Here is a 24,729-nt window from a genome sequence, read left to right on the forward strand (position 1 = left end):
CTGAGAAATGGCTGGAGCTCGGACAGATCCCGGGTCCACAGCCTCACATAAGCTATTTTTAATTACAACTCCACGTCAAGAACACAGAGAGGCTAGGAGATATACCTGAAGTCATATAGCAGTTGGTGGTAGGGTTGTTGTGTCTCATCACCTGGCCTGTGTTCTTTCATTAACACCCTAGTTCTACAGATATTCAAAATTTGAGAAAATGGAAAAAGAGCAAAGTCTTAAGTCAAAGGTTTAATCATGATCCAAGAGCCCAGAGGGACTTTCGGACAATAATAGGAATAAAGCAAGGCCCATAGGCTCCAGCTCCTGATGTCCAGATGTTCTGCAGGATCCGGGGACAGGGCAGTGTAGGCAGTAGGTTTCCATCCACCATTCAGAGGAGGAGACGAGCGGGCAGGAGCCTTCCTCACAAAGGATAATGTCTTTCTAGGCTACCTCAGAACACCCAGTCCTGCCTACCCTAACCCTAACCTGGAATGCAATAGAGAATGGCTAACTTATTAGATTCTGGTGATCCTGGTAGTCAAGAGGAAGGGCTTAGAAAGGGGCTTGGTGGAGCTAGTCACCACCAGATGATATGGCTAAATTGTGGTCACCAAGGAGGGGCAGCATGAATCAGAAGTGGAGACAGGGTGGAGGGAATGAGGACCAGACCAATAAGGATCTGGAGGTCATAACCGTTAGCTTCTCCTGTGCCCTCATCTGTGCACTGCACCTCCTTTCTGCTGCTGTCCTTTCCTCATGCCTTGTGGGCTGCAAGTCTGGCTGGATGTGGTAGAGGGGAAGAGGGCCCTAGGGAAGTCCAGCTACCATAGGCTCAGGAGCAGAATCAAGGGAAGTGTGCAGGAGAAAAGAGAGGGCACCCAGGGCTGTGACCTCAGAGCACGGTTTTCATTCTGTGGAAGAAATGGAATGGAGTTATCTCAGGGGATTTTCTTCAGCCCCTTCACTACCTCAGCCTCAGTCAAGAGGTATTCCCCTTCCCCTGAGGTATCCAGTAGAGGTTTCTATATTCATGGCAATGAGGAGGTCAGCCCCCCACCTCTATCCCTTTGTCTGCCTAATTTGGGTTTTCCCCAGCCGGCCCAGTAAAGTCTGAGGGGTGTAACAGAGGAGGCCCTACCTGGTGTGCCATCACAGCAAAGGTAGGGTGTGGCCAGTCCTGGTAGAAGAGCTGGCTGTGAAAACGCATCTTAGCTGCAATGGCCTCCGCTGAAGAGAGGAGAGAAGGCTCATTGGAAGGGTATAGGGGCAGGAGATTTCTTAGGCTCCCAAGGAAGGAAAGGGAATGCCACGGGGACCCTGGGCAATAGGGGAGCAAGTGGGTGGGAGGTGGAAGTGGGATACTCTCTCATTCTACGTGTTTCTTGAGCTGGAGATGTTCCTGGGTTCTAGACAGGTTGAACAGGCAGCGTGGGAGGTTTCTCAGGGAGTGGGAGACAGAAGAAAGGCCCGGGCTACGGCAATGAAAGCCTATGCTAGGAGCTGCTCTGTCTGGTGGAGATGGATGGAACCAGCCTGGGCCACAGAGTTGACCCTTTTCCTTCCCTTGAGTCCAGCTGACTCAGCCCCGGGGGCTGGGAGCAAGTACAGCACACTCACTGAGGCAAGGGTTGTGGGAGAAGAACCCTTCCAGCTGTTCGCACTCCTCCTGCAGGTTGCCACTGCCTCGACAGGTGCAGCTTAAGGCAACACTGGTGTTGACATTGCTGACAAAGTTGGGGGTCATGGCAGTCCCTGTGGAGTGAAGAGGGAAAGGGTAGTCAGGGCCTAGGCTAACCCTAACTTTAGCTCCCACCTTATTCCACCCATGTCAGGATCACATTCTTTATCTCCAGAGCATTCTTACCCTCAGGCCTAGCCAACATGGGGTTCCCTACACATGCCCCCAGCCTCACCAATCAGCCCCAGGTATGCTCGTAGACATCTGGACTGCTCTGTTGCACAAGTTCCTAGGATGTCCATGGGATGGCAGTGGGTCTGGAAATCCACCAGGCGTGATCTGGAAGAAGGGAAATTTCTTTCTTTTTTTTTTTTGAGATGATGTCTCGCTCTTTCTTGCGTGGCTCAATCTTGGCTCACTGCAACCTCTGCCTCTCAGGTTCAAGTGATTCTCCTGCCTTAGCCTCCCGAGTAGCTGGGACTACAGGTGCGCGACACCACACCTGGCTAATTTTTTATTTTTAGTAGAGACGGGTTTTCACCATGTTGGCCAGGCTGGTCTCAAACTCCTGACCTCAGGTGACCCACCTGCCTCGGCCTCCCAAAGTGCTGGGATTACAGGTATGAGCCACTGCACTCAGCCAGGAAAATTTCAAGAGTCACCCTTGAGGGTCCGGCCTGCAGCCTTCTCCCTCATGCCCCATTAGCTTGGAATGCCCATTGTCGTGTCAAATCCTCCTCTGCCTTCAGAGCCTGGCCCAGGGCCTCTACCTCTGTGAAGTGTGCCCCCGTCACAATTAAATGTACCATTCCTCAGAACCCACAGCATTTCACTCTGAGTATGGGCTCCACGATCCCTACTTATGAGATCTCAGATAGTTTCTTTAACCTCAGTTTCTTCAATTATAAAATAGAGATGACAGCAGCACTACCTCGTGGATTTTGTGAGGATGAAGCAAGAGAATGCATAAGCTAAGCGTAGCAGCTCACGCCTGTAATCCCAGCTAATTGGGAGGCTGAGGTGGGAGAATCAGTTGAGCTCAGGAGTTGGAGACCACCCTGAGCAACATAGCAAGACCCTGTTGAAAAGAAAGAAAGAAAGAAAGAAAGAAAGAAAGAAAGAAAGAAAGAAAGAAAGAAAGAAAGAAAGAAAGAAAGAAAGAAAGAAAGAAAGAAAGAAAGAAAGAAAGAAAGAAAGAAAGAAAGAAAGAAAGAAAGAAAGAAAGAAAGAAGGGAGGGAGGGAGGGAGGGAGGGAGGGAAAGAAAGAAGGAAAGGAGGAAGGGAAGGAAAGAAAGAAGAGAAGAGAAGGAGACAGGAAGGAAGGGGAAAAAGAGAGAGGAAGGAAAAAAGGAAGGAAGGAGAGAAGAAGAGACAGAGAGAGGAAAGAAGGAAGGAAGGAAGGAAGGAAGGAAGGAAGGAAGGAAGGAAGGAAGGAAGGAAGGAAGGAAGGATCGATCTACCTTATTGGGGTTCTTGTGAGGTTTAGAAGAGTTAATACTTAAAACAGTATCTAGCCCATAGTAAGTATTTAGTTATTCAATAAATGTTAGTATTATGATTATTAAGAGCCCTGACTATAAGATAGTTTACAGATGAGGAAAGTGGTAGTCTCAGAGGTTAAGTAACTTGCCCAAGGTTACAAAGAACTACGTAGGAGAACCAAGTTGCAAACCAAGGTTATTGTCAACAAATGTCACTTGAATGAATGATAGCTTCAATTTTGTGAGTGTTTTATCCTGAGAAGACACAGGAAACCCAGATCAGAATTTCAAATTTCCTGAAGAGAATATTTATCAAATCTATCAAATACCTTACAAATCTCCCATGTCCTTTGATCTGGCCATGGCACTAGTAGCAGCACATCCTAAGTAATAATTACATTAGTGCACAAAGATTAAAGAGTAAGAGTTGGACAAGCATGGTGGCTCATGCCTGTAATCCCAGCATTTTGGGAGGCTGAAGTGGGCTGATCACTTGAGCTCAGGAGTTCAACACTGGCCTGGCCAACGTGGCAAAACCCCATCCCTACTGAAAATATAAAAATTAGCTGGGCACTGTAGTGTGCACTTATAGTCCCAGCCTACTCAGGAGGCTGAGGCAGGAGAATGGCTTGAACCCAGGAGATGGAGGTTGCAGTGAGCACTGCCCTCCAGCCTGGGTGATAGCGCAAGACTGTCTCAAAAAAAAAAAAAGAAGGAAAAAAAAGAACCAACCTGGCTGGACGCGGTGGCTCACACCTATAATTCCAGTACTTTAGGAGGCCAAAGCAGGCAGATCAACTGAGGCCAGGAATTTGAGACTAGCCTGGCCAACACAGCTAAACCCCATCCCTATTGAAAATACAAAAAAAAAAAATTAGCTGGGCATGGTGGCAGGCACCTGTAATCCCAGCTACTCGGGAGGCTGAGGGGGGAGTATCCCTTGAACCCAGGAGGCGGAGGCTGCATGAGCCAAGATTGCACCACTGCACTCCAGCCTGGGCGACAAAATGAGACTCCGTCTTAAAAAAAAAAAAAAAAAAAAAAAAAAAAAAAAAAAAACCTAAATATCTAGCAATAGAGGAATGGTTAAATAAAGTGCAGGGCGTCCATACATGGAATATAATGCAGGCATTTAAAAATCAAGTTCTTGAGCCGGGCGCGGTGGCTCAAGCCTGTAATCCCAGCACTTTGGGAGGCCGAGACGGGCGGATCACGAGGTCAGGAGATTGAGACCATCCTGGCTAACACGGTGAAACCCCGTCTCTACTAAAAATACAAAAAACTAGCCGGGCGAGGTGGCGGGCGCCTGTAGTCCCAGCTACTCCGGAGGCTGAGGCAGGAGAATGGCGTAAACCCGGGAGGCGGAGCTTGCAGTGAGCTGAGATCCGGCCACTGCACTCCAGCCTGGGCGACAGAGCAAGACTCCGTCTCAAAAAAAAAAAAAAAAAAAAAAAAATCAAGTTCTTGGCTGGGTATGGTGGCTCACACCCGTAATCCTAGCACTTTGGGAGGCCGAGGCAGGCTGATAACAAGCTCAGGAGTTCAAGACCAGCCTGGCCAACATAGTGAAACCCCATCTCTACTAAAAATACAAAAACTAGCTGGGCATGGTGGTGCAAGCCTGTAGTCCTAGCTACTGGAGAGGCTGAGGCAGGAGAATCGCTTGAACTTGGGAGAAAGAGGATGCAATGAGCCGAGATCCTGCCACTGCACTCCAGCGTGGGTGACAGAGGGGGACTCTGTCTCAAAAAAAAAAAAAAAAAAAAAAAAAAGGCTGGGTGCGGTGGCTCAAGGCTGTAATCCCAGCACTTTGAGAGGCCTAGACCGGCGGATCATGAGGTCAGGAGATCGAGACCATCCTGGCTAACACAGTGAAACCCCGTCTCTACTAAAAAATACAAAAAAAACTAGCCGGGTGAAGTGGCGGGCGCCTGTAGTCCAGCTTGCAATGAGCTGAGATCCGGCCACTGCACTCCAGCCTGGGCGACAGAGCGAGACTCCGTCTCAAAAAAAAAAGGAAAGAAAAAGAAAACAAAGAAAAAAGTTTTTAAAGGACAGTAAGTGAAAAAATAAGCACTACCATTTATTAAGCACTTACTCTTCACTGGTACTCTACACCACTCTATATAAATTATGTAATTTAACTCTCACCAGAATCCCATGAGGTCTGCATTATTATACCAGTTTTTATAGGAGACTAAATGGAACCTTAGGTTTAGTGATGGAATTTTTAGGTTAAGTGATGTGCTCAAGATCACAGAGACCCAGGATTTAAATTCACACCTGTCTGACTTCAGATCCCGTCTTACCACTACCCCACACCACCTCCATGGAAAAATGCTCATGAGATATGTGCCATAAGAGAAAAAAAGTAAGGCACAAATATATTCCCAGAATGTCTACTTTTGTTATCTGGATAGAAAAATGACTGGAAGGAAATGCTTCCCAAAGTATGACAGATTATCTTCAGGTGATAGAATTTTGAATGATTTTTTAAAATACATTTTTATATTTCCTGAGATTTTACAGCAAAGAAAAAAAAACATATTCTTTTTGAGAAAAGACTTTCACAAAATATCCAAGGTAGCTACTCGGTAAAGCAGCCAATGGGTCCACAGTTCCCTGGGAGGGTCAGACCCTGCTCAGCACAGGAACATGGCCAGGAAGGAGTGGCGTGTGCCACATCCCTGCCCACCCTGTCTTCCCAAACCACACACCTGCAAAGCGGGTCGGAGAAGCAGAGGCGCCGCAGCTCCAGGCAGTTGGGGGCCACAGGTGGCAGCGCGCAGCTGGGGGCGATGGTGTTGCGCCGGCGCTCCCCGCAGCCCCGGTCGTTGGGGGCACATGGGCACAGTAGCAGGCCTTGCGCATGAGGCTCGGCGGCCTTCTCGAAGAAAGTGAGCAGCTGCTTGAGGCAGACGTGGCGCTGGCAGTGGGGCCCAGAGCACGCCTCCCCGTAGGCCTTGCGCAGCCGGTCACACTTGTCATTGAGAGTACACAGCATGGCAAACTTGAGGCAGAGGTCTGAGTCTGGGGGGAAAGGGCACGGAGTCACTGGGCTGGGCCCTCTGCACGCCTGCAGCCCAGGCTCCATAGGAACCCCGGAAAACCCCTGATTTGGCAAGGAAGGTAGTGGATATAGGAGGAAAAGAAAGGCTGTCCTGAATAAACCTACTCCTAATCCAGGGCTTCCCCTCTCCCCACAAACTCTACCTGCTCTTCTGCAGCCTTCCCCATCCTACTCCTCTTTTTTTTTTTTTTTTTGGCGGAGTTTTGCTCTTGTTGCCCAGGCTGGAGTACAGTGGGGAGATCTCAGCTCACTGCAACCTCCGCCTCCTGGGTTCAAGCAATTCTCCTGCCTCAGCCTCCCGAGTAGCTGGGATTACAGGCACGCGCCACGACGCCCAGCTAATTTTTTTGTATTTTTAGTAGAAACGGGGTTTCATCATGTTAGCCAGGCTGGTCTTGAACTCCCGACCTCAGGAGATCTGCCCGCCTTGGCCTCCCAAAGTGCTGGGATTACAGGCATGAGCCACCGTGCCCGGCCCAACTCCTCATCTTGACTAGGTAAAATAAGAATAATCACTATCATCATCTATATGCATTGAACACCCATTTATCTAGAATTCAAGCAGCCAGAAAGCTCAGAAAACCATACCTCTTTCCTCAGTGCTGCGCTGTGAGAGCTGATGGTAGAAATGATAACCCAGAGTACCTGCAACATTCTGAAGCACTTTCAGAACTGTCCAAAACAGATGCAGCCAAATTCTAGTTTAGGTTTCTGGTTTGGTTTTGGCTTCATCTGCACCTATCCTGTTCCATTTTAATGTCACCTGCCCATCTTTCATATACTGATTCATGTATACTCTGTTCCCCATACTCTGAATCTTGGGAAATTATGGTGATATTTCTATTAACAGAATATTCCAGCAGCAATAGTAATCAAGTAATTGCAATAGGTTATTTGCTAAGCTTGTCACTAAGAGTTTTTCATGCATGAAACTCTATGCCTTTTTCTCAAAATTCTAATTCTAATGATAAAAAACTGACTATACAGCAAAGCTCACATCTTTCTCAAAAAGCATGTGTGTATGTTTTTCCTCAATTAACTCATAGTCTCACTTTCCTGAAAAACATGCATCACAGTCCTTGCCAGACTGATGGCTCCCCACCCTGAGTCACCCCGTGCAGAGTCACACTCTCTTTTCCTGCCCAATACCTCGCCCATCCCATTAGAATGGTTGAAAACAGCAATTTCCTAGTCTTCAGGGACAAAAAGGCTACTTTCCCAGCTGCCTTGAATGCAAGTAAATACTCCATTTCAGCACAATTTTTCCTGGGGCTGCTGCCACTCCCACCACACCCTTTGCAGGGGCCCGCCTTGTAGAAACAGGGAGCCCTAATGGGCTCTCTTCAATGGCCTCACTAATAACTGCTGTCCTTTGGAGATACCTGTGAGACCAGACCATGCCCCAGAGCTCACACTTCCAGCCTGACACAGTCTTCCTTAGTCACCTGGTAGGCTAGAAACTTTCCCCTTATAAGCCCCCCAACTTGTGCCCCTCCCCAGCCACCGTTCTTCTAGGGTCCAGCCCCAGCCTCTGGTTCCCGAGCCTAATTGCCCTCCACACCTGGTTTGAGCATGTTCAGTTTGCTGAGATTCATTTTCCAGGGTTTGCTGGTCACTGTATCTTCATAGGGGGAGACATCCAGCTCATAGTTACCTAGAGACAAGGTGGGGAGCACCAGAATGCTGAGGACCAGGGTGGGGTAGGTGGGAGGGGCTGAAGCTGCTGGCTCAGACCTCAAAGCCCTGTGGAGAAAAGGAAAAGCACAGCCTCTACCTAACCAGCTGCAAGCTGTGCAGAGACAAGAAAAATGCAGGGCCATAAGGTATAGGCTGGGCTCCACCAATAAACTGTAAGAATAATAAGAGCTACCATTTGTTGAGCACACTGTGTGCTGAGCACCATGGTGTAAGTGAGATAAATAAATATGCTGAGCACCATCACACTTATCAGCACACAGTGTAGGGAGGCAAGAGGATTCAGGGAGAAGCCTCCGAGGAAGTTCAGAAAGAGAAGTGATTAGGATGAGGAGTAGAAAACAGGGAACAAGGAGTGTGGCAAACTGTATTATTGTTTCCAATTATTTGTTCCCCACCCCTTGAGAGGATTATGCTTCCCCACCTGTTGCCATGTAACTTTCACACTCCCTGTGAGAGGCGTATACTTCCTCACCCCACTGATGGCAGGCTTGGCCATGTGACTTGCTCTGGCCTGTGGATTGTGAGCTGAAGTGATGTAAATCACATCTGAGCAGAAGCTTTAGGAACCCTCACGTGGTTCTGCTGCTACTCTTTCTCCTCTACCAGCCTGGATCCTCCGTGAAGAAGACAAGTAGAACAGAGACAAGGCCAACTCATAGAAGCCTCCAGCAGATGTGTAACATGAGCAAGAAATACATTTTTGTTGTTGAAAGCCAGAGATTTGGGAACTGGTTGTTACAACAGCATAACCTAGCAAATTCTTACTAAAAATGCAATGGGGTGCCAGGTGCGGTGGCTCACAGCTGTAATCCTAGCACTTTGGGATGCCTAGGCGGGTGGATCACCTGAGGTCAGGAGTTCGAGACCAGCCTGGCCAACATGGTGAAACCCCATCTCTACTGAAAATACAAAAATTAGCCAGGCGCAGTGGCTCATGCCTGTAATCCAAGCACTTTGGGAGGCTGAAGTGGGAGGATCACGAGGTCAGGAGATCGAGATCATCCTGGCTAACACAGTGTAACCCCATTCCACTAAAAATACAAAACATTAGCCAGGCGCGGTGGCGGGTGCCTGTAGTCCCAGCTACTCGGGAGGCTGAGGCAGGTGAATGGCATGAACCTGGGAGGCGGAGGTTGCAGTGAGCCAAGATCACGTCACTGCACTCCAGCCTGGGCAACAGAGTGAGACTCGGTCTCAAAAAAAAAAAAAAAAATTAGTTGGGCATGGTGGCGCATGCCTGTAATCCCAGCTACCCAGGAGGCTGAGGTGAAAGAATCACTTGAACCCAGGAGGCGGAGGCTGCAGTGAGCCACGACCATGCCACTGCACTCCAGCCTGGGCGACAGAGTGAGGCTCCATCTTACAAAAAAAAAAAAAAAAAAAAATGCAACTGGGAGGCTGAGGCGGGAATATTCCTTGAGCCCAGGAGCTCAAGACCAGCCTGGGAAACACAGCAGGACTTCATCTCTACAAAAAATTTTAAAATTAGCTGGGTCCGGTGGCACACACATGTAGTCCCAGCTACTTGGGAGGCTGAGGTGGGAGGACCACTTGAGCTCAGGAGGTTGAGGCTGCAGTGAGCTATGAATGTGCCACTGCACTCCAGCCTGGGTGACAAGTGAGACTCCGACTAAAAAAACAGCAAAAATAAAATCCAATTGGTACCTAGAAGTGGAGTGCTACAGTAATAATATAATGTGTGTCATTGGTTTTGGTACTGGGCAGTGGGTGGTAAAGCAGCTGTTACTGGGGGCTAGAAAAATGGCAGTCTTCATTATGCAGTGGCAAAGCATCTGGTAAAATTGTTGCCTGTGATAACTGGGAAGATTATATGCTGAATGAGCTTGTACTGTTAGGGGAAGCTGAGAAGCAGTTTACTAGTATGTCTTGATTGCTATTGGCTGCATTTGGCAAGGTACTACAAGACATAAGCTCAGAAAAGAATTGGCCAGTTCCCAAATGTGGAGGAAAAGATAATCTAGAAATTTCAGGACTTGCAGGGTTAAGAAATGCAACTGTGCTGGGCGTGGTGACTCACACCTGTAATTCCAGCATTTTGGGAGGCTGAGGCAGGCAGATCACAAGGTCAGGAGTTTGAGACCAGCCTGACCAACATGGTGAAACCCTGTCTCTACTAAAAATACAAAAATTAGCCGGGCATGGTGGCAGGTGCCTGTAATCTCAGCTACTCAGAAGCCTGAGGTAGGAGAATCGCTTGAACCTGGGAGGCAGAGGTTGCAGTGAGCCGAGATAAAGCCACTGCACTCCAGCCAGGGCAACAGAGCAAGACTCTGTTTCAAAAAAAAGAAAGAAAAGAAATGCCACTGTTTCTCGTATTCATAAGGTAAAAGATAAAACATAAAAAAAAAAATGCTGGCCGGGCACGGTGCCTCAAGCCTGTAATCCCCAGCACTTTGGGAGGCCGAGACGGGCGGATCACGAGGTCAGATCGAGACCATCCTGGCTAACACGGTGAAACCCCGTCTCTACTAAAAATACAAAAAAACTAGCCGGGCGAGGTGGCGGGCGCCTGTAGTCCCAGCTACGCGGGAGGCTGAGGCAGGAGAATGGCGGGAACCCGGGAGGCGGAGCTTGCAGTGAGCTGAGATCTGGCCACTGCACTCCAGCCTGGGTGACAGAGGGAGACTCCGTCTCAAAAAAAAAAAAAAATGCTTTGAGTGATAAGGCTGATTACAACTCAGCCTTGGGGGAAAGACCAAATGAGGTATGTGGCTATCATACTGTTTGTGGAGATCTTTCAGTTGATTAAGATGGTTCCCAATAAGTCCTGCCAGTTGGACAAATGTACTCAGTGAAAAAAGACTAAAGTGGTGGCTCTTCCACAGAAGCCTGATAAGGGCTAGGTGCTTCTAATTAGGTGTAGAAAAAGAGGCATGTCTTGAATTGTGGGAAAGGCCACAGGCACATGAGATGATAGAAATCAAAGACATAAGCAGCAATTATGTTTTCAGAGAGTCGTACTACAAAGAGTTACCAGTGTAGATTAAAAGAGACTGTGACTATTTGAGACTTAAAATGGCCCAACATTTCTCGGGCAGGAAGCAGGCTGAGAGTGCGGCTCAGTCCCCAGGTAGATTGTAGTACCTCATGCCCTTTTCAAACGTGGTCAAAGAGAAAACTGCAAGAGGAAGGACCTTTCCAGAGGGCTGAGCCAAGATCTGTGGAAAACAATGGATAGGGCAACTACTCCCGTAGAGCAAAAACAGGGCCTTATTAAAGAGCAATCCCTATTCCCAGGGAAGAGGATCCTTACAACATTTGTGTAGCAGAATTTCAGAATTGCTATGAATCAGTGTCTGCTGTGTGTCTCCCATTCATTCATTCATTCATTTATTTATCTGAGACAGGGTCTCGCTCTGTCACCCAGGCTGGAGCACAGTGGTGTGATCATGGCTCACTGCAGACTCAAAATCCTGGGCTCAAGTGATCCTCCCACCTCAGCCTCCCGAGTAGCTGGGACCACAGTTGTACACCACTACACTCAGCTAATTTATTTATCTTTTTGTAGTGATGGGAGCTCGCTATGTTGTCCAGGCTGGTCTCGAACTCCTGGGCTTTAGGGATACTCCCGCCTCGGCCTCCCAAGGTGCTGAAGTTACAGGTGTGAGTCACCACACCTAGATGCCCATTCCTCCCCTTTCTGAGAATGTTTGTTGTGGTTTTCCTGACCCTGTTCCTTTATTGTATGCTGAGTACATATAGAAAGCAGATGACTTGTCTTTTTAGTTCATAAGTTTTTAGATCAAGAGGAGCCACATCCAGACCCAATTTGAAAACTATCATGAGATCTTAGACTTGAAGCCTGATGTCATGTTTGTTTGTTTGCTTGTTTTTTCGAGTCTCACCCTGTCGCCCAGGCTGGAGTGCAGTAGTGCAATCTCAACTCACTGAAACCTCTGCTTCCCAGGTTCAAGTGATTCTCCTGCCTCAGCTTTCCAAATAGCCTGGGATTACAGGTGTCCACCACCATGCCCAGCTAATTTTTTGTATTTTAGTAGAGATGAGGTTTCACCATGTTGGCCAGGTTGATCTTAAACTCCTGAACTCAAGTGATCTGCCTTCCTTGGCCTCCCAAAGTGCTGGGATTACAGGTGTGAGCCACTGTGCCCGGCCTGATGTCATGTTTGAACAGAGCTTTTAGGGCATCTTTCATGGAAAATAGGTGGGTGTATTTTACTTGCAGAAGGGAGGTAAATGAATACTTGACAATGGTAGATTGTATTATTGTTTCCAATCATTCTTTGCCTTCCCTGTAAGATTGTATATCCTCATTTATTGCCATGAGATTTTTGGTATCTCCCTGTGGGAGAAGTATAATTCTCAATCCAGTGATGTCAGGCTTGGCCATGTGACTTGCTCTCTGAATGAAATGTAAGCAGACGTAGTGTATATAAGATCTGAGCAGAAACTTTAAAACTCATCATGTGGTTCTACCAATGCTCATTTCTTCCTGCCACGAGAAGGGAACATCCCAGACAGAGGCTGCACCTTGAACCTGGATCCCAGAATGAGTAAGACCCATGAAAGAGCCAATACAGAACATGAGCAAGAATTAAACCTTTGTTTTGTAAGTTGCTGTTTTGTTACAGCAACATAGTTCAGTAAAAGCTGACTAATAAGGGTCCTATGGAAAGAGTGACAGGCAGCTCCTCTTTGGCTCTTTCTGTGCCTTCTCTCTCTTACATCTCCTGGCTGGTTAATGAGTATTCTTTGTGTTAAAGGCTGGACCAAGATGTTACCTCCCCATTTCTCTGAACTTGGTATTTGGAGCCTATCTATGGGTTAAGACTCTTTTCTCCCATCTACTGTCCATACCCTTTGTTCTAGGAACTCCCCAGGTTGGGCCTCAGCCTGGTTCACAGCTCTGCTAAGTGGGAACTGACATGTTGCCAGGTAAGAAAGGGGGAAGTAGGGAGAAGAGAGGGCAGTGTTATGGGGCCCCAAGGAGATCCTGGCATTATCCCCCCACCTTTTCTGATGTCAAATGCAGAGCTTCATTATCCTCCTCATCAGAATCTACCACGTGGCCCATATCCTGCAGGATTAAAAAACAACCCCCTAGAGCCATCTTCCCCAGCTCAGCCCACTCTATAATGGGAGCCTCACCAAGGCTGCGGGCACGGTGAACGGTCCAATAGATGTCCAAGCAGGCAACCTGGTTCTTCATGCGCCGGTGGCACATGCAGCCTATCAGAGAGCTGTTCCTGAGTTGCTGTGCTGCCTCCAGGCAGTCCTCAGGGACTGAAGGCTCCTCTGAGGGCAGTGGGGCGCTTATGCTAGAGGTGCAGGAATCCAGGTGGTGGTAGGCAGCACTGCAAATGGGATCAGCCTGGCACTTCCTCCTGGCCTGGAGACAGCTGTTCATGAGCCGGCTTTCTGTGGGAAGGGGGTCTCCTGTAAAGGGAGATATCAGGTGAGGCTCACATAAGGTTAGAGTAGCTGTCTGGGAATACCAAGTCATGAGGTTGGGAGACAGATACTCCTGATGAAACTTTGTGAAAGTCTTAGGGTAGCACAAAAGGCCTTTAGGAATAAGCATGGAGAGAGAGAGAAGCTCAGCAGGACTAGATAGTCTGCAGCTGCCACAGTCCGGACAGAATAGACCAGATCCAACAATAGGGGTTTGCAGAGAGGCTGCTCAGCCTTCAGGGAGGCAAAGGAAATAGTTGTTTGAAGGCGAGCCTGATGACCCTGACAGGCACAGAGGAAGGGGGCCCCAGGCAGAGCTATGCCATGGGCAGGGCTAGTATCAGAACCAGAGAGTTGAGATGGACAAGGGAGTGCTAAATGGCAGTCAGCAATAACTTTGAGTCTCCCATTAAAAATCATTTAAAAGGCCGGGCACGGTGGCTCAAGCCTGTAATCCCAGCACTTTGGGAGGCCGAGACGGGTGGATCACGAGGTCAGGAGATCGAGACCATCCTGGCTAACACGGTGAAACCCCGTCTCTACTAAAAAACATAAAAAACTAGCCGGGCGAGGTGGTGGGCGCTTGTAGTCCCAGCTACTCGGGAGGCTGAGGCAGGAGAATGGCGTAAACCCGGGAGGCGGAGCTTGCAGTGAGCTGAGATCCGGCCACCTGCACTCCAGCCTGGGCGACAGAGCGAGACTCCATCTCAAAAAAAAAAAAAAAAAAAAAAAAAAAATCATTTAAAAATACCTGAAGGTGGAAACTGGCTGGGGTTGGGGTAGAGAGCTAATTCCAGAAGGAAAGAAAGGGTACACCAACCCTGTCTCTTACTCAGAAATACCAGGATTCCTCCACAGCCTGGAAGGAATCCCCTGCATCCTAGGATTTAGGGTGCTCAACGTGGGGTAATAGAACATCATCATCTCCCTAACTGTTCAAAGATAAAAATCTAGGAGAATTTTTTTTTTTTTTTCGAGACAGAGTTTTGCCCTTGTTGCCCTGGTTGGAGTACAATGGCGTGATCTTGGCTCAACACAACCTCCGCCTCCCAGGTTCAAGCAATTCTCCTGCCTCAGCCTCCCAAGTAGCTGGAATTACAGGCATGCATTATCACACGCCCAGCTATTTATATATATATATATATATATATATATATATACACATATATAGATATATATATATATATATATATATATATATATTTTTTTTTTTTTTTTTTTGAGACGGAGTCTCGCTCTGTCACCCAGGCTGGAGTGCTGTGGCCGGATCTCAGCTCACTGCAAGCTCCGCCTCCCGGGTTCACGCCATTCTCCTGCCTCAGCCTCCCGGGTAGCTGGGACTACAGGCGCCGCCACCTCGCCCGGCTAGTTTTTTGTAGTTTTTAGTAGAGACGGGGTTTCACCGTGTTAGCCAGGATGGTCTCGATCTCCTGACCTCGTGATCCGCCCGACTCGGCCTCCCAAAGTGCTGGGATTACAGGCTTGAGCCACCGCACCCGGCTAATTTTATATTTTTAGTAGAGACGAGGTTTCTCCATGTTGGTCAGGCTGGTCTCAAACTCCTGACCTTGGGTGATCCTCCCACCTTGGCCTCCCAAAGTGCTGGGATTACAGGTGTGAGCCACCGCGCCTTAATTCATCTCTTCCTTTCACAGCCTATGTTCAATCCAACAAGTCCTGTCAACTTCATAACACATCTGGAATCTGCCCACTTTTCTCCATGGGTGTCACCAACTCCTTAGATCAAGCCACCATCAACTTTTCTCCTTCTTCCCTCGTCCTTTCTTCTCCTTCTCTTCTCCTTCTTCTCCTTTTTCTTTTTTAGATAGGGTCTTGCTCTATGTCCCAGGCTGGAGTGCAGTAGCATTACAGCTCACTGCAGCCTTGACCTCCTGGGTTCAAGCGATCCTCCTACCTCAGCCTCCTGAGTAGTTGGGACTGCAGGCACATGCCACCACACCTGGCTAATTTTTGTATTTTTAGTAGAGATCGGTTTTCATCACGTTGGCCAGGCTGGTCCTGAACTTCTGACCTCAGGTGATCTGCCTGCCTTGGCCTCCCAGTGCTGGGATTACAGGCATGAGCCACCGCACCCAGCCAGTACCTCATTGTTCTTTATGGATGAATAATATTTCATTATATCAATATCCTACATTTTGTTTATCTGTTCTTCAGTTAATGGACACTTGGGTTGCTTCCGCCTTTTGGTTATTGTGAATAGCGCTTTGATGAACATTTCATGTACAAGTATTTGTTTGAACACCTGTTTTCTGTTCTTTGGGATACATACCTAGGGGTGGAATTGCTGGGTCATACGGTAATTCTATGTTTAACTTTTTGAGGAACCGCCAAATTGTTTTTCACAGAAGCTGCACCATTTTACATTCCCATCAGCAATGTACGAGGATTCTAGTTTCTATACACACTGCCAACTCTTGTTATTTTCCATTAAAAAAATTATAACCATCCTTGTGAGCATGAAGTGGTATCTCATTGAGGTTTTCATTTGCATTTCCCTAATGACTAAGGATGTTGAGCATATTTTTATGTGCTTGTTAGCCATTTGTACATCTTCCTTGGTAATAAACTTTTTGTTGAGGTGTAACACAGAAAAGTACATGAATCAAAAATGTATAGCTCAATGAATTTCACAAATTGAATATACTTGAGTAGCCAGAATCCAGATAAAGGATAGAACATTACCAGTATCCCTGAAGCCCTCTTCTAGTCACTGTGCTCTCAAGTAAAGCAGTATCTTCATTTCTTTTTATATTTTCTTTCTTTCTTTCTTTTTTTTTTTTGAGACAGAGTCAGGCTGGAATGCAGTGATGCGATCTCAGCTCACTGCAACCTTGCAACCTCTGCCTCCTGGGTTCAAGCGATTCTCCTGCCTCAGCCTCCCAAGTAGCTGGGACTACAGGCACCCACACAATGCCCAGTTAATTTTTGTATTTTTAGTAAAGAAAGGGTTTTACCATGTTGCCCAGGCTGGTCTTGAACTCCTAACCTCAAGTGATCCACCCACCTTGGCCTTCCAAAGTGCTAGGATTACAAGTGTGAGCCACTGCACCCAGCCTGTCTTCATTTCTTTTACTTGTCTTCTGGTTTGTTGAAGCAATAGGTCAGACATTTGCCACAATAGTGTCTGTCAGAGTGGTTGGTCATAAACACTCCCGCACCACATTCATCTGAAGGGCACTCCTGACGAAGGTGACTATTTTTGCTATTCTCATCCACCTTATGGTGTTTCAGGACAGCCAGCTTCACCTTCTTTCTTTTATGCTTTTTTTTTCCTTTTTTTTTTGAGACCAGGTCTTGCTCTGTTGTCCAGGTTGGAGTGCAGTGGCATAATCTCAGTTCTCTGCAATTTCCGCCTCCTGGGTTCAAGTGATTCACCTTCCTCAGCCACCCAAGTAGCTGGGATTACAGGCACGTGCCACCACACAAAGCTGGGTTTTGTAATTTTAGTAGAGAGGTGGTTTCACCATGTTGGCCAGGCTGGTCTCAAACTCCTGGCCTCAAGCAATCCATCCACCTCGGCCTTCCAAAGTGCTGGGATTACAGTCATGAGCCACAGTGCCCTGGCCTATTCTTTTTGGGAGTAGTGTAAGACTTCTTCCTTTTCTCAGGACCACTATGAAGTCTCAACACAAGACGAGTGGACTCCTTTTGAACATTGTAGTCAGACAAAGCACATCCGTCTTCCAGTTGCTTGCCAGCAAAGATCAGTCTTTACTACTGGTCAGGAGAAATTCCTTCCTTATCCTGGATCTTGGCTTTTACATTTCCTTGTATTCAAGGGTTCAACCTCAAGAGCGATGGCTTTCTCCATAAAGGGTGTTACGAAAATCTGCATTTTGGTGGTGACTCCACTGCAGATGGTGGATCAAAAAGGTAGTATCTTTATCTCTAACATCAGAGATTAGTTTTGCCCCAGTACAGCCAACTGATCTTCAACAAAGCAAACAAAAACATAAAGTGGCGAAAGAACATCCTTTTCTTTTTTTTCTTTTTTTTTTTTTTTTTGAGACAGGAGTCTTGCTCTGTTGCCCAGGCTGGAGTGCAGTGGCCGGATCTCAGCTCACTGCAAGCTCCGCCTCCCGGGTTTACGCCATTCTCCTGCCTCAGCCTCTGAAGTAGCTGGGACTACAGGCGCCCGCCACCTCGCCTGGCTAGTTTTTTGTATTTTTAGTAGAGATGGGGTTTCACCGTGTTAGCCAGGATGGTCTTGATCTCCTGACCTCGTGATCCACCCGTCTCGGCCTCCCAAAGTGCTGGGATTACAGGCTTGAGCCACCGCGCCCAGCCAAGAACACCCTTTTCAACAAATGGTCCTGGGATAATTGGCTAGCCACATGTAGGAGAATGAAACTGAGTCCTCATCTCTCATCTTATACAAAAATCAACTCAAGATGGATTAAGAACTTAAATCTGGCCACCACACCTGTAATCCCAGCACTTTGGGAGGCCAAGGTGGGTGGATTACCTGAGGTCAGGAGTTCGAGACCAGCCTAACCAGCATGGTGAAACACCGTCTCTATTAAAAATACAAAAATTAGCTGGGTGTGGTGGGGGGGGCGCCTATAATACGAGGTACTCAGGAGGCCGAGGCAGGAGAATTGCTTGAACCCAGGAGGCAGAGGTTGCAGTGAGCAGAGATCATGCCACTGCACTCCAGCCTGGGCAACAGGGTGAGACTCCATCTGAAAAAAAAAAAAAAAAAAAAAAAAAAAAAAAGAAGAACTTAAATCTAAGACCTGAAACTATAAAAATTCTAGAAGATAACATTCGAAAAATCCTTCTAGACTTTGACTTAGGCAAGGATTTCATGACCAAGAACCCAAAAGCAAATGCAAAAAAAAAAAAAAAAGATGAATAACTGGTACTTAATTAAACTAAAGAGCTTCTACACAGCAAAAGGAACAGTCAGCAGAGTAAACAGACAACCCACAGAGTGGGAGAAAATTTTCACAATCTATACATCTGACAAAGGACTAATATTCAGAATCTACAACAAACTCAAACAAATCAGCAAGAAAAAAACAATCGGCCAGGCGCAGTGGCTCAAGCTGGTAATTACAGCACTTTGGGAGGCCGAGGCGGGCGGATCATAAGGTCAGGAGATCAAGACCATCCTGACTAACATGGTGAAACCCCATCTCTACTAAAACTACAAAAAATTAGCTGGGTGTGGTGGCAAACGCCTGTAGTCCCAGCTACTCCGGAGGCTGAGGCAGGAGAATGGTGTGAACCCACGAGGCGGAGCTTGCAGTGAGCCGAGATCACGCCACTGCACTCCAGCCTGGGTAACAGAGCAAGACTCCATCTCAAAAAAAAAAAGAAAAAGAAAAAAACAAACAATCCCATCAAAAAGTGGGCTAAGGACATGAATAGACAATTCTCAAAAGAAGATATACAAATAGCCAACATATGAAAAATTGCTCAACATCACTCATGATCAGTAAAATGCAAATCACATCCACAATGTGATAGCACTTTACTCCTTCAAGAATAGCCATAATCAAAAAATCAAAAAACACTAGATGTTGGCATGGATGCAGTGATCAGGGAACACTTCTACACTGCTGGTGGGAATGTAAACTGGCACAGTCACTGAGGAAAACAGTCTGGAGATTCCTTAAAGAGCTAAAAGTAGGCTGGGCATGGTGGCTCACACCTGTAATCCCAGCACTTTGGAAGGTTGAGGTGGGCAGATCACCTGAGGTCAAGAGTTCGAGACCAGCCCGGCCAACACTGCAAAACCCCATCTCTACTAAAAATACAAAAATTAGCCGGGTGTGGTGGCAGTCACCTGTAATCCCAGCTACTCGAGAGGCTGAGGCTGGAGAATCACTTGAACCCAGGAAGCAGAGGTTTCAGTGAGCCAAGATCAAGTCATTGCACTGCAGCCTGAGGGACAAGAGCGAAACTCAGTCTGGAAAAAAAAAAAGCCAGATGCAGTGGCTCACACCTGTAATCCAAGCACTTTGGGAAGCCAAGGCCGGCAGATCACAAGGTCGAGAGATCGAGACCATCCTGGCCAACAAGGTGAAACCCCATCTCTACTACAAATACAAAAATCAGCTGGGCGTGGTGGCATGTGCCTATAGTCCCAGCTACTCAAGAGGCTGAGGCAGGAGAATTGCTTGAACCTGGGAGGCAGAAGTTGCAGTGAGCCGAGACTGTGCCACTGCACTCCAGCCTGGCAACAGAGTAAGACTCCATCTCAAAAAAAAAAAAAAAAAAGCAGAACTACCATGTGATCCAGCAATCCCACTACTGGGTGTCTACCCAGAGGAAAATAAGTCATTAAACAAAAAAGATACTTGCACACTCATGTTTATAGCAGCACAATCTGCAATTGCAAAATCATAGAACCAACCCAAATGCCCATCAATAAACGAGTGGATACAGAAATTGTGATACAATAGAATACTATTCAGCCATAAAAAGGAATTAATTGGCCTGGTGCGGTAGCTCACGCCTGTAATCCCAGCACTTTGGGAGGCCGAGATGGGCGGATCATGAGGTCAGGAGATTGAGACCATCCTGGCTAATATGGTGAAACCCCATCTCCACTAAAAATACAAAAAAAAAATTAGCCGGGTGTGGTGGCGGGCACCTGTAGACCCAGCTACTTGGAAGGCTGAGGCAGGAGACTGGCATGAACCCGGGAGGCAGAGCTTGCGGAGAGGTGAGATCACACCACTGCACTCCAGCCTGGGTGACTCCATCTCAAAAAAAAAAAAAAAAGGAATGAATTAACAGCATTCGCAGCAACCTAGATGAGATTGGAGACTATTATTCTAAGTGAAGTAACTCAGGAATGGAAAACCAAACATCGTATATTCTCACTGATATGTGGGAGCTAAGCTATGAGAATGCAAAGGCATAAGAATGATACAATGGACTTGGGGACTTGTGGGGAAGCATGGCGGGGGGAAGGGATAAAAGACTACAAATAGGGTGCGGTATATACTTCTCAGGTGATGGGTGCACCAAAATCTCACGAATCAGCACTAAAGAACTTATTCATGTAACCAAACGCCACCTGTATGTACCCCAATAACCTATGGAAAAGAAAAAGTATATCAGAATTTCTCTAGGAAATATGTATTTCCAAAAAGCATATTTGATAATTTTACATGTAGAAGATGAAAGAAAAAGCTTTAGAGATTTCAAAAAGTATTTAAGGAAGGTATGACATTTTATATATTTACCAAAAGGGAACATGGATTTAAAAAGATTGAGGAATTTCTACAAGTTTACGATGTTACTTCCATTAGGTAGGTACCCAATAAGTGGTAAGTACACAAAGTAGCAGATTCAAGTCCTATTGCTGTAACTGGACTGTAATTTTTTTTTTTTTGAGATGGAGTTTTGCTCTTGTTACCCAGGAATTTTCCCATGTTGGTCAGGCTGGCCTCGAACTCCCGACCTCAGGTGATCTGCCGGCCTCGGCCTCAAGAAAGTGCTGGGATTACAGGTGTGAGCCACTGCGCCTAGCTGTACATATTTAACTGTACTAACTATTGAGTTGTAAACATTTTCAAAAGAAAACAATTTCTTAGTTGACACTACCAAGTTTGAGCAGTGATGGATTTACGGGCATTCATCTCAACAAAGAACTTGGGGGCCACATCAAATTTCATCTCAACAAGGTAGAACTTGTGTTTCCTGGATTGTGAAACAGGACTTGATCCAGGGCAAAGGTCATAATTTGATCCAGTGTGCAAATGTGTTTTTTTTTAGTCAGCAAAGTTCTGTTCCTTTTTCTCTTCTCTTCTCTTTTCTTTTTTCTTTTAATCTCTGTCACCCAGACTGGAGTGCAGTGGTACAATCGCCACTCGTTGCAGCCTGCGGCCTCAACTTCCCAGGCTCAAGTGAACTCTCCCACCTCAGCCTCCCAAGTAGCTGGGACTGCATGCATGTACTACCATGCCCAGCTAATTTTTGTATGTTTTGTAGAGATGGGCTTTCATTATGTTGCCCAGGCTGTTCTCGAACTCCTGAGCTCAAGCAATCCACTCACCTTGGCCTCCCAAAATGCTGGGATTATAGGCGTGAGCCAAGATGCCAGGCAGTATTTTCTTTTTCTGTTTTGTGTGTGTGTGGTTTGTTTTTTTTTTTTTGTTTTTTGGGGTTTTGTTTTGTTTTGCACGTTCACAGTATTTTCTTTTCTTTTCTTTTCTTTTGAGATGGAGTCTCGCTCTGTCGCCCAGCCTGGAGTGCAGTGGCGCTATCTCGGCTCCCTGCAAGCTCTGTCTCAGCCTCCTGAGTAGCTGGGACTACAGGCACCCACCAACACGCCCGGCTAATTTTTTCTATTTTTTAGTAGAGACAGGATTTCACCGTGTTAGCCAGGATGGTCTCAATCTCCTGACCTCGTGATCTGCCCATCTCAGCCTCCCAAAGTGCTGGGATTGTAGGTGTGAGCCAGTGCATCCGGCCAGTATTTTCTTAAAGTTGTAATTAGTGGCCAACATTTAAAAATCAGATTTTAGGCTGGGTGCGGTGACGCACACCTATAATTTCAGCACTTTGGGAGGCCAAGGTGAGCAGATTGTTTGAGCCCAGGATTCAAGATCAGTCTGGGCATCAGAGATGGCAAAAACCAGTCTCTACAAAAAATACAAAAATTAACCAGGTGTGGTGGCACTCTCCTTCAGACTCAGCTACTGGGGAGGCTGAGGCAGAAGGATAGCTTGAGTATGGGAGGTTGAGGCTGCAGTGAACTGGAATCACACCACTGAACACCAGCCTAGGTGACAGATTAATACCCTGTCTCAAAAAAAAAAAAAAAAAAAATCAGATTTCAAATAAAACTATTAATTTCCAATTTGTCTTGAAAAATGGAAACACTTGGGCCCACATGTAACAGGTGGAGTTGAGTAATGACTGCCCCTTTTTGACAAGTCATACCTTTTCCAGCTTGTTATAGTCCATACCACTCTCCATTACTTGCCCCACCTCCTCATTTACGCAGCCACTGCCACATCTATTTCATATTGATTTGTTAGCAACCTGGTTTTGTAACTTTGTTTTCTGCTTCTTGGCTCATCAGAGAATGAGTAGCTACAGAATGGGTCAGATTAGGCTATGCCTTAGGGCACAAGATCCTCATTTGTTTCTCATCAATGAGGCCCACAGCCCAGGTACCCATTTTATAGATTGGTGAACAAAGAAAAGTAATGTGCACCAGGGGATGTAGCAAGTCAAGACTGAGTCAAGGCTAGAACCCAGGACTCCAGCCTCCTCTCTACTTCAGAAGGATTTTCAGTGCATGACACCACTTCCCTACGAATCGGAGGTCTCCTATATGCTTGGCTTTAGCAGGCCTTGAGCAGTGGTATTTTCCACCCCCCAAAGCCCTCTGTTGGTCTGTGCTCTTGAAGAGCACTTGGCTCTACATGGCACCTCCTAGATGACTGTTTTATGGATTTTCAATGAGGCCACTTAACCAGAAGTCATTGCTGTCAAGTATTACTGTGGAAAATAGATCTGTCACCAACACTGGATCATTTAATGAGAAAGGTGTTTAATGTTTTCCCCTGATCCTGACATGCAGCCATAACCTTTAGGATTAGTGAAATTTCCTAGGCAGTCAAATCAGACTGGTGATGTCTTGCTGCCCTGACTTACTGATGTTGGCAGGTGGACAGACCAGGGTTTTCCCTCCTTCCTTCCATATCTCTCTCAAGGCAGCATTTCTACAGCACTGCCTTGTGGACTGAGGTCTCAGGGCAGTGTGGTGGTCTCTCTGTCTCAGGAGCCCCTTCATTCAGTCTCTGGGCAGGAGCCCCATAATAAGATTCTACACACCCATACCACTCATGAAGGCCATGAGCCTTCCAGGGATCTCGGATCCCACACTGTTCTTCCTTGGGGAGTGGCCTGTTTCTAAAATCAGGCCTTGAACTACATCTACAAAACATCTATTGTGGATTATTTATTATCCAAGGGGCAAGTCACTGTGCTAGACTGCTTCTGAGCCCTGCTATTATAGAAGGTCATGAAACAAGTCAGTTCTAACAAACTTCTTTTTCTTCACCTGTACCTAGTTTCTTCCTCAGTCCTTAAAGCAGATGGAAGAGTTAAAGCCCACGTGGAGCAAATGACACTGTTTCTGATTCTCCCCGCCTCCTAGAGACGCTGTCTTGGTAATGACCTGGCTGTGGGTTGTTCTGTGACTGTGTAGACCTACTTCAAAAGAGGGAAGGGGGGGAAGGGGCGAGGAAGAGATGCTTGGGTGACCAGGCCATTGCTGGCACTCAGTCTACCTCAGTTCGTATACTGTTAGGTGTGACCTCAGCCCCTTGCAGGCACCCTGCGCTTCCTGCTCCAGTTCCCCTGGCTTGGGTCGGATGCACCGGGAGGCTGCTGCGCCCTCTCCGGGCAGGTGCCCCGGGCTTCGCCTACACCTCACCTCCCCCTCCCCCTGCACCCCCGGCCGGTGCGCGCTCCGACACTCACCGGCTGCGAGAGGCAGCGGCGACGGCGGCAGCAGCAGCAGCAGCAGCAGCATCAGGACTACCGGCGGCAGCGGTCGCGGGCTCGGGGGGCGCACCATAGCGAGCTGTGGGCGCCGGGCTCCGCGCTCCCCTCGCTCCTCCGCTGGAGCTCTGCGAGCCGGGCTCCCCCGGCCGGCGCCTCCCACCCCCGCCTCCCGCCCTCCCGCGCGACGCACACACTTTCCCACCAGGGTCCTGGGCGCCGCCCTCCAACTCCGAAGCGCGCGACCGCACCACGCCCCTCCAGCGCTAGACCGAGGGACGAAGCGGGTGGGGGCGAGGGAGGGCCGGCGCCCCGGGAGCCGCCGGGCTTGGCGCGGAAGAGGTTGCTCTTCCCGAGGCGGCCCACCTGCCTTCTGCCAACTTCACCTAGCAAGACACTGTGGAAGCTGCCGCTGGAAACTCGCCATCTAGGGGAACCACATATTTCTCCAAAAAAAGCACCCTTTCTCACTTTCCGGATTCCACTCACCCACACATCACATAACGGACACCAAAAGAGATTTTGTAACAAAACTTGAACAAGCCAACACAAGGGCACTTGCATTTCTAGTATTTGTTTTTCTTAGAATTGGCACATCTATGATCTCGTTTTCCCCCTCCTAAGTGTCTTCTAGGGTAAGATTGGGGGCTATTAAGCTCGAGATTCTGCAAAGATGGGTCACAGACAGGTGGAATGGCTTTGCCGGGGGAGCACACCTGGGGCATTAGATTCCAAAATTCAGCCCTGATGGTGTCATGAGGGAAGATGGAAAGATTGAACCCTCCACTAAATAAAAGAGATTTCCTTGGACCAAAGCTCACTGAGGAAGGTGCCTGGAGAGACCAATTAGGAACCCATCCTTTTCACATGATGGCAGTTTCAGA

General features: G+C 47.5%; 1 protein-coding gene and 1 pseudogene across 1 annotated transcript; both read right to left on the bottom strand.

Moving 5' to 3' along the window:
- Window positions 1–227: 227 nt before the first annotated feature.
- Window positions 228–24,162, bottom strand: GFRA3 (GDNF family receptor alpha 3). The gene is made up of 8 exons (XM_010388091.2): window positions 23,825–24,162; window positions 13,049–13,336; window positions 7,785–7,877; window positions 5,871–6,183; window positions 1,908–2,011; window positions 1,612–1,746; window positions 1,133–1,221; window positions 228–905 (listed from the first exon to the last, which is right to left on the bottom strand). The coding sequence occupies exons 1-8, from the start codon at window positions 23,919–23,921 to the stop codon at window positions 816–818; spliced, it is 1,209 nt and encodes a 402-aa protein (XP_010386393.1). The 5' UTR covers window positions 23,922–24,162; the 3' UTR covers window positions 228–815.
- Window positions 16,442–17,207, bottom strand: LOC115896382 (annotated as a pseudogene).
- Window positions 24,163–24,729: the final 567 nt, after the last annotated feature.

Source organism: Rhinopithecus roxellana, chromosome 3 (genome assembly GCF_007565055.1).
Source record: "Rhinopithecus roxellana isolate Shanxi Qingling chromosome 3, ASM756505v1, whole genome shotgun sequence".
In the NCBI taxonomy this organism is placed as follows: domain Eukaryota; kingdom Metazoa; phylum Chordata; class Mammalia; order Primates; family Cercopithecidae; genus Rhinopithecus; species Rhinopithecus roxellana.

Bases quoted from the DNA above. Each gene is read 5' to 3' on its own strand.
- GFRA3 (XM_010388091.2), bottom strand. From the start codon at position 23,921: ATGGTGCGCCCCCCGAGCCCGCGACCGCTGCCGCCGGTAGTCCTGATG. The intron at 13,337-23,824 runs GTGAGTGTCGGA...CTCCCTTTACAG, and splicing joins GCCGCTGCCTCTCGCAGCCG to GAGACCCCCTTCCCACAGAA. The intron at 1,222-1,611 runs GTGAGTGTGCTG...TCCTCTCTTCAG, and splicing joins CTCCCACAACCCTTGCCTCA to CGGAGGCCATTGCAGCTAAG.